We start from the raw sequence: 9932 nt of genomic DNA on the forward strand, positions 1-9932 counted from the left end.
GTTTTGTCTCCGTGCAGCTGCTTGTGGGATGATGTCAGACCCAGGCACGCCCCCAGAGCGAGATTTTGTCTCTCCCTGGCTGGGGGAGGCCAGTTTACATCCAACAACTCCCAGCCCCTTCCTCACTCGCTCCCTGCAGCTGAGCAAGCAGGAGAGGGCCAGGAGATTAAGGCAGCAGGTGGAAGATCCCCTCCCCTCATTACAGCAATGGGTCTGAGCAACAGCACCGCCCCGGGGAGGAGGCTGGGATGGCAGAATCCCATGAGCCATGAGGCCAGTGCAGCATATGGGAGAACAATGGGGGAAGGAAGGCAAGCCACTGAGCTTGCTGGGACAGCAAAGCCTGGTTGGGGGCAGGTCCATGCGGTTGATGCACGAGCGGAGGCTTGGACCCGCGGTGCCAGGGGGCTCCTCGGGCCTGTTCAGAGCCACACGGTCTCCACTCTGCCCTGCCTCAGGAGGACACGGTCCTCACTGGCTTCTCGATTCTCCACTGGGACGAGCTGCAACGTGACCTTGAAACGACACGGGAAACGAGTGTGAAACCGGAGTAGCCGGGCACTCGAGCACCCCTCAAAGCAAGACACCGAGCCACAGGGCTAAAGAGACAGGCCGCAGAGCTTGAGGGATCAGGCAACACTCCATGCGTATCCACTCCGAGACCCAGCCTGTGTCCTTTGAACAGGGCATCCCTAGTTACACACATCAGACAGAGCCAGGCTCTAGCTCGGCCTTTTGATCCTGGTTTCTAACGGAGGTGGGATCCCCAGTTTCCATTTGGGGGCCAGCAGGGCTTCGGCACCCAGGCAAAGCTGCCCAAACACAGCAGCCGGATTGAGGAAACCCTCTGTATCAACACAGCGTTGCTCAAGCACACAGCGGCTGAAAGTCCTGGGAAGAGCTACACAAAACGATCCCCTCTGATGGCCAAGTCCATAAGTGCTGGGGCGGGAGGAGCTTTGGGATCAATTTGCTACATGGGCAGCAGGTCTGACAAGGAGTGAGCCTGGCCCACGGCAAAGCTGGAGGGGCCTGACACAATAGCCAACCGGCACCTCCCAGCACTGGGAGCTGAAGGACGGGGTCACTGGTATCACAAAGGTACGACTGACCCAGCTGCTCTGACCACCAATGGGTGGGACGGAGCCAGCCACTTGCGGCCAGATCCTGAGCTGTCACAGCAGCCCCATTGACAGCACTGGGAGCGAGCTGAGAACCTGCCTTCATCTCCCCCTGTGCAAAGCCCACGGAACAGAAACAAACCCGGGGATTCAGCCAAAGGGAGCGGCTACAAATAGGACATTGTGAATCCAGCCCCACAGCCCTTAGAAGGGGGGGATACCAGGGGCTCCAGAGCCGGGGTGAGGAGACCAGGCACGCCAGGGTTACCTTTTTCTTGCGGGTCCCCCGACACAGTTTCAGGTTGAGGAGAGTGAGGGTGAGCAGGAAGCACCGGATGCTGAAGATGATCTCCACCACGTCGAGTATCAGGGACATGGTCCAGAGGGACAGCGAGGAGCTCTGCGGAGAGGAGTGGGTCAGGAGATCTCTTGGGGCCTGAGCCAAACCCACCAAAGCCAATGGGAGCTGTCCCATTGACCCCCACCTTCCCAAAGGCCTGATCCAAAGACAGGCACGCTGGGGTTAGCACTGGGTTCAACGCCCAGCCCTGCCGCTGACTCACTGTGCGACCTCAAGCAGGTCATTTCCCCTCCCTCCACTGTGCCTCAGTCTCCCCCTCTTTAAAGCAAGGATGATACTTCCTCTATCCCGGGGCTGCTGGGACATTTAACGCACGAGGGTCTACAGCCCTCTGAGGTCCCCAGATGGAAGGTGCACAGGGGTGGTGGTATTAGGAGCAGTAACATGATCAGAGCCTTTAAGGCCAGAAGGAACCATTAGATCATCCAAGTGGACCTGGCCAGTCATTTTCACCCAGAGGCCCCTATATTAAGCCCACATACTTTAGGGAGACTAACATTCCAGGAGACTGAACTGCACGCTGCAGGGAGAGCATGGGAGAGTCCCCAGTGCACCCTCCGCTCAAGGTCCCTGCTATGGGATCCCAGCAAGTGAACCATGCCCCCATGCTGCAGAGGAAGGCAAAAAAAAAAAAATCCCTGAAACCCCATAAACACCCCGTATTCCACCCCCAAGGTCCCAGCTGCAGCAGGGCCTCCCTGCAGTAGCTTCTGCCCTTGCTGAGTAGGAGCCAGGGGCATTACTAGACACTGCGATGCCAGAGCGGCAGGTGCCCCTCGCTCTGTGGAGCCTTTCCCCTCCTCTCACAGGGATTTCAGACCCTCCCAAGCGCTTACATAGACCCCGGTGGGGTCGAAGGAGCACTCGTGGGAGATCTGGATCAGCTTCACATTGGCGAAGGTGCACGTGGCCAGCAGGGCACGCCCTTTGTTGGCGAAGGTGAGGATAATGGAGACCGCCAGCCCCACGGAGCAGAAGAGCGAGAGCAGGGTGCTGCTTATGCTGAGGGAGAAGACTGCCCACTTCTGCAGCAAGTCAGAGAGAAACACAGCTAGTTACAGCGAGGGCGGGGGGGGGGGGGGGGGACAACGGACAGGCCCCCGGGTCGTGCTGCAGCCACCCATCCAGGCTGTCTGCATCCCTCCCACCGCTGGCCCTTCACACAGATGCCAGGGAATTCAGTCACCAGGGGACCACGTGGTCTGAGCACAGGCCCGGGAGCGCCCTGCCACTGACTCACGGTGGGGTACAGACCAACCGTATTTTAAGAGACATCCTCTGGTATCCCACCACAGCCTTCCCCCAGAGCACTACAGATAAGCCGTGTCTGGTTTGTTTCATGCAGCTGCCCTTTCTTTCCTTGAAGGGTGGGTGAGTCACGCTGCACTGCACCCTGAGACGGACTCAGCCTCTGCCTCAGTTTCCCCAAAAGGAGAATCCTGAGGTTAATTTAAAAGTTTGCAAGTACTTAGGCTTCCTCCCCCTCCTCCATCCCCAACCCTCTCCTGGGGTGGGAAGGGAGCTCATCCTCCATCTCCGTCACCCCTAGACATGCGTGCTACTTGTCCCCGAGCCTTCCAGCCTGTCCTGGGGATTGACGCTCGCATGGAGTCACCAAACAGCGCAGCTCTCTCTTGCTGGGCGTGGCACGGAGCTGCAGCAGCCCCAGGCAAGTTCCCAGACTCCAGTTCAAACAAGTCTTTCCCCTCTGAAGAGGGGAAACTTGCAAACAGCTGTGAGGCTCAGAGAACCCAGACAGACCCTTCCAGAGTGAAAGACGAGAGAAGCTGGAGAGAAACAGGGGCCCTTCCCCCCAGCAGAGCGCTGCCTTTGGTGGGGACAGGCTCCCGAAGCATGACAGGTCTGGGGGGGGATTCGGGAGCTGTCCTTACCAGAGCGGTTAGGGACAGGTATCTGGACAGTACAATCGCAGCTATACCACAGGAGATGGTCTGCAAAGGAAGCACAGACAGCAACTGGAGGAGATACTCTGCCAAGCCCCTCAGGCTAGAAATAACTGGTACTGAAAGCCCCAGGGACTTGGGGGCGGTCGTCTTGCCCCCACAGTATTTGCTGTTTACTTCAGTTGGCTCCCCCAAAAATCAAAACGTCCAAGCCCTCTTCTGTCGATGCAGCTGAATAGCCGCCCCATAGGAATCCAGGCACAGCCACCCTTAGCAGCCTGCCTCCAGGAAAGCAGGCACGGTGGCATTCACCACAATAAGGTGCCAACTTTCAGGGCCGGCTGGGACCATTTAAATGCTGCTGGTATTAAAACCAGAAGGAGGCGGCACTGTTTCTCCCTGCTGTACCACCGCTCGCCTCGGAGGAGGTACCAGCAGGGAAGAGTCGGATCCAGCAGGTGCCGGAGATCGCCAGGGCTCTGACCTCTTCCGAAGGGCTGGCCCGTAACCGGGGCTGCAGCTTGCCTTCCGGGACCAGGCCGAGCTGCCGTGCCGACCGCAGCGGGGCAGCCCAGGGGAGAGTCTCACCCACCCCCCCATTGTGGCGTGAGGCACGTCACTGAATGTTCTGCAAGTGCCTGAAATAATAATAATAATTAGGGTTAACAATTAAACGGACTGGTGCCGGCTTGACAGCTCCCGAGGCCAGCTTGGGGGGGGACGACTCAGGCGGCCTTAGAAACCCCCGGCAATCAGAGACTTTTTAGGGGTAGGTGATTTTCGAGGATTGGCTTTTATTTTTGTCAAGTGCTTAATGTTGGCAAGTGTTGGAAAGGCAGCGAGTGCTCCGTACCGGGGCCCACTGCAGGAGCTTTCCCCAGTCGTTACTGAATCGGAGCTCACTGGTTCTAGAGCTTTCCTTAAAACCAGCTTGGCAGCACCCAGTTTCTGGGACAGTCTCTGTCCCTGGCGGCTTCCTGGGGGTGAGCCTCTTGCAGGGGCTGCGACATTCCCATGGGAATCTGCCCAGAATGGCTCCAGCTGCCATCCAGATACTTATCTGGCCCCCATGACTGCAGGATCTGAGCACTACGGAGTCCTTCATGTCTCTCTTCTCCCAACACCCCTGGGAGGTGGGCAGTGCTATTATCCTCCTGGACAGACGGGAAACTGAGGCGCAAAGCGACTAAGTGACTTGCCTGGGTCTGTGGCCCAGCAAGGAATTGAACGTGGGTCTCCCAGATCCGAGGGTAGCACCCCACCCACTGGAGTACCCTCTCCCTTTCCGTTGGCAGCGAGACTAACAGGGACGGCTCCAGCTAGACCCGGGCCCCATCATGCCAGTCCCTGCCCCAAAGAGCTGCCATGTAGCCTAGGTACCTTTTGGGGACCAGACTGCTCCCGCTCACACCAGAGCTGAATCTGGCCATCAGGCTTGTGGGGGGGTTTCTGTGGGCGATGCTGCAGCCAGGGCTGTCCCAGCTTCAGCATCCGCAGGGACGGAGCAGCCATGTGGGCTGCAGGAAGGGAAGAGACCGCAGCTCCCAGGCCCAGACTCGAGGGGAAGATTGTTTTCCTGATTAAAGAAACTTTGATGCCAGATTTTGTTTTCTTAAACAGCAGCAAGAAACTGCAGGTGGGGGTGGGGAGGGGGATCTCTGGCCACACCGCTCCCAGGACCAGTCATGTCCGGCATTTAAAGCCAAGTGCTTTCTGCTGACAGCCCTCCTAAGTAACTTGGGCAGCCCTGGGAGGCAGCAGAGCAAGGCTTTGTGTGGGTAAGGGAAGTGCTGTCTTTGTACCCACGCTCCACTGGTCCCCTGCAGGATCTCCCATCCGTCAGCCTCTACTTCAGCAGGGGGCTTCCCACCAAACACCTGCAGCCTGGAAAGAGACAGGCATTTCCCCCCCTACCCCCCAGCTTTAACCTGGCACGTCCCCTCCCAGACCCTAAACCACATCTTATGGCCCGTCCACTCCCCTGCCGCCTAACGAGCATCCTCTACCCCCGTTATCCGTAGACTCCCCACCCCCGAGCAGAGCCAGCATGCCAGGAGAGCAGTACCAGGATGGCCGAGGTCACCGAGATGACGTTGGAGATGGCGTACTGCAGGGAGATGGCATCCTGGGGGTTTGCCACGTAGCGCAGCACTGTCCCGTGCACAAGGGCTCCGGAGATGAAACTGAGGTGGCCGATCACAATCAGGATGAGCCCCGTCTTCATGAGGAGCTTCTGGAAGCTGCTGGGATCAAGGGTGTCTGCACAGGAGAGAAGGGAGGGGCTCAGCCCGCTGCATCTCTAGTTGGGGTCCAGGCAGCACCATGATGGGCATGCACAGAACAAACACAGCCCCACAGATCTCTGCCCCAAGGACCTTACAGCCCTGCTGACAGCGCCGTGAGGGGTGGAGCGGGCACGGAGGAAGCCATGAGGCGCACTGATGCTGTTGTAATGCCCTATAAAAATCCCCTCCGAACTCCTGACCAGGACTCTGGAGCAGCCACAGGGCCTGTCCCAGAGAATGTGCCCCATGGGTGGCAGGGCACAGCTGGGGCAGCGCAGCCAGGATCTGTCCCAGGCCCACACCCGCCAGTGGAGTCTCAGGGCTGGGACGGGAGCGCCCGGCAGCTCCACGCGGCCGACCAGCACCTGGCCGAGCGGGGCAGCGTTCTCATGACGGCGAGTGGATAGACAGGGCACGGGAACAGAAGGGGAGCGGAGGGACAGGGCAAGCGGCGCTGACTGAAGAGAGGAAGGACCGGAAGGGAAGAGAACAAGGCTGTGGGGGGCTCCGGGCAGTCTAGCCCCAAGGCACAGAGCAGTGAATCTATCTACAAAGGCTCGGAGAAGCAGTGAGCAAGGGATAGGGTGGGAGAGCTGAGTGGAGCTGTACTCAGAGACTAAACGGTGCAAACCCTCACTCCACCTCAGGGGTCCTTAGCTCGGAGGGTGCAGGAGCCCCAGCCAGGCGGCCCCTCGGAGAGTCCATTCCCAGCCTCTCCCCGCAGGACGAACTGCAGGAGCACTGGTTCCCTAGGCCCATACTCCAGTCCCAGCCTCAGGAGCCCTGACTGCTCGGGGGAAGTCAGTTACTCCTGCTCCACTCTGTCCTCACAGGAGGAATGGAACGAATAGCAGGGAGCAGCGCGGGCCAGAGCAGACCCTCCTGCAGCTCCATGCCTGGAGAAATCGATAGTTCCGATTTCCAGAGAGCTCCAGCAGGTGGATCTAAGGCCCTGGAGCACAGAGACCAAGAAAGGGACAAGGAAGTTCTGTAATCAGAAGCTTCCCACAAAACAAACAGATTTCTTTAAAGATTAACCACACATTAAACATCAAAACGCCAAGAGATCATCGCCTCCCCTCCCAGCACGAAGGGGTATGAGCGGGAGGGTGCCCAGGCCCTCTCCACACTAGGGCTTACAACTCTGCAAAACAGAACTCACAACTCATGTGATCCTAGCAACCCGCCATGATCACAGGAACTGCTCTTTGGGGCAGGGCTTTCTTACTCCGATTCCAGACACAGGCTGGAGACCCTGGTGCAAAGCCTTTCGAGATAGCACAGCCTGATGCTCCTGTGTGGACAGTCTCTCTGCTTTCTGGAGGTGACGTTATCAGCCTCCCCACCGGGGCCAGAGCTCACAGATGGGGGATCTGGGTGACTTTGCTTCTATTCCCAGCTCGGTCAGGCACTGGGTGGCCTTGGGCAAGTCACTTTGCCCATTCTGTGTCTTAGCTTCCCCATCTGTAGACGGAGAAGGATGCTGAAGAAGCAAGAAGTGCTACATTGTGGCCTCCAGCTGACAGGACTGCCCCTGGAATCCTGCAGGCACACAGGTGACACCCTGTGGTCACCCCCTCCCTGTGATCAGGATGAGATCTGGGCTTTGATCCCCGGTCTCATTTCTTGCCTTTGCAACCCCACTGATCGTTTGCCACCTCGCCAGCTTTAGCTGGGGCTCCTCATTACCAAGCTCTTACAAGAAGGCTTTTGAGAAAGAAAAAAAACCCACCACAGGATGATGCAGACAAGGCCCCACCAGTCTCCAATCCACCACTGCCCTTCCAGTCTGACCCCCGAGCCCATCCAGCAGGACAAGTGTGTGAAATTCCTACCCCTCCCTTTCACTTTGGGGAAAGTGGAAGCCACTCACCCAGCCGACACATCTTGGCAGCTCTCAGATCAGGCCATTGCTGCTTCAAAGAGGGTCCATGTTAAGGAGTCTCTGCTTTCATCCCCGTGAGCAGGCAGAGGCAGGCTGAGTTCCTGGCACTCCCTGCCCCTGCCCTACCTGCACGGCTCTTCCATGCACTGAGTCCCAGCTGCAGCCACCCTCCCACAACTGTTTTAAATCTGTTCTTCCTGTTTGACTAGCTCCCCAGGCCAGAACAAAGGGCTAAACTCCACCTTCCCCAGGAAAGGTGATTCAGAGCTCAAACCCCACCCACCACAGCTCCCATCTCCTGGCTGCAGTGATCTAGGTATGTAGGCCACTCCCTGCAGATGGGCCAGACACCGCATGCTTCCCGTGTGATCCTGTGGCTCCAAGTTCCTTGGCTCCCAGCCTAAAGGGGCAGTCTGCAGTGCAGTGGGATTCTGGTGCGAGGGAGCTGGTCCCCCGACATGAGTAAAGTTTTAAGAGAAATCCCAACATAGGGGTTTTATACCATGCAGGCAACTTGCTACTTATACCGGGAGTTTGCCTCCCACCTACATTCAGCTGCCAATCTCCAGAACTCCCCAGTCTTCTTGCTTGGGGGTGTCCACCCACCCTGCTGACCTCCCCATCTTGAAGGTGGTAACACTGCACACTTCAAACCCTATCCCAGGATGGTGATTCTATCGACATTTCTATACCAGGGTCACCATGTCATGCCTGTCCCAGCAACCCTACACCCTACCCCTCCACTGACTTGCACGTAGGCTTTCCCCAAAAATGTACTAAACATTCTTCAGGAAGTACTGGCTTTAAGGCTCCCTCATGCATCTTACAGCTGAAGTCATGCTAGGAGGGCTCTTCCATGGTTTCCTTGACTTTTATGAGCAAGAATTCAGCTCACTCCACCCTGGGGACCTACAACTGCCGCTCTCAAGCCATCCTTTCACACTCTGATCACAGAAACCCTGCTAGACCCACACGAGCAATAACCATGCTCGGTCCCACCATAAATCAAACGCTGATCGCACTTGTCCATCACACAGGGCTGCTGCTGGGATTCGGTGCTGGGTATTCACAGCACATATCACCCCATGGTGCATGCAGGGCCTCTCTTGGACGAAAGCTGGGAGGGTCTCTCAGCTGGTCACAAGCTCAGCTGGATTGTATGTTCCATTGTCACAGCCCCAAACCACAAGGCGGTTTTGATGTATCCAGGCATCTTAGGTCACTCGCTCACTCAATTTTAAGCAGTTTTGCTGCTAATGTTCTGTGGATTTCTCCTTGCAGATGGTTAGCACAGCCCCCCCCAGGGATTTCAGCTCCCAGGAGAGCCTGCACACACTCGTTTCACAGCAGAACCTTCCTACTCAAAAGGTTTACAGTTTCTGCAGTCTCTCGGTGCCTAGATGTGACACTGATGGGTGCACCAGAGAGATCCAGCACTTAAGAGCTGTGTGGAAAGTGGTCCCAATCAGAGCCCACAGGGAGAAGAAACCAGAAATCAAGTCTCCAAATGCAGAGTATGGGTGAAATCTTGGCGCTAAGCTGAGAAAACTCCCATGAATTTAATGGGACCAGGATTTTATCCTGTGCAATCTCCATTAGAAACACAGCCAAGCTGTGAATGAAAGAACTCAGGAGGTAGTTGAATTCTTACTGAAGTGGCATAACCTATTTAAGAAGGTATTTTCAAAACCCTTCCACAGCTACAGCATTAGGCAGGTGCCACCATGTAGCCAGACAGACTGTTAATAATTCACCTCTCAGTCTGAGCTCCGGGCCCACCTCTTGTCCTACTCAGTCATTAGAAATTTCTCCATCATTTCGTTACTACTGCCTCTCTCCTACTCCAGTGCCGCGGATGTCCAGTGCCTGCTGGGCACTCTTTCCTCCATCTGGGATATCTTGTTACTACTTGCCTTGCATTGTGCCCTGTGTAAGGCTTTGTTCAGTTTTTCCTTCCTACAGACACTTGAGTTGCCTAACAAAGACCTCCTTACTAGGCAGCCATCCTGCACTGTATGGTCTCCTGTGGTGACAGGACGGGACACAGTGAAGGAGATACGCACTGAGGTGAAGGACACTGCACCTCTAAGGGGACAGGAGCAGAAGACCGACCAACAAAGATCACTTCTGTGTGAAAGATGCCCAAACTCCACCTAACCAGCTGACAAAAGGAAAGCAGGGAGGCAGGAGTGAAAGACTCATGACTGAAGTGGTCCTCTCCCATGTCTTTTCTTCACTCGCAATTGCCAAAGTCATGCACCCAAGGCTACAAGTTCTAATGTAATCCGTGCCGCCAAACATTTCACCGCCACCACTTCTGGTCTCTATGCTTATTGCTGTGCAGTTACGCTTCATGCCATCCTTGCTGCGGCCGCA

General features: G+C 56.6%; 1 protein-coding gene across 1 annotated transcript; it reads right to left on the bottom strand.

The window, feature by feature from the left end:
• Window positions 1–11: 11 nt before the first annotated feature.
• TMEM54 (transmembrane protein 54) lies at window positions 12–7802 on the bottom strand. Its single transcript, XM_007067613.4, has 6 exons — window positions 7545–7802; window positions 5452–5645; window positions 3375–3434; window positions 2319–2507; window positions 1390–1521; window positions 12–515 (listed from the first exon to the last, which is right to left on the bottom strand). Exons 1-6 carry the CDS (start codon window positions 7555–7557, stop codon window positions 423–425), a joined length of 681 nt encoding a protein of 226 aa, XP_007067675.1. The 5' UTR covers window positions 7558–7802; the 3' UTR covers window positions 12–422.
• Between the last annotated feature and the right edge of the window lie 2130 nt (window positions 7803–9932).

The sequence above is a fragment of the Chelonia mydas genome, chromosome 19 (genome assembly GCF_015237465.2).
Source record: "Chelonia mydas isolate rCheMyd1 chromosome 19, rCheMyd1.pri.v2, whole genome shotgun sequence".
In the NCBI taxonomy this organism is placed as follows: Eukaryota; Metazoa; Chordata; order Testudines; family Cheloniidae; genus Chelonia; species Chelonia mydas.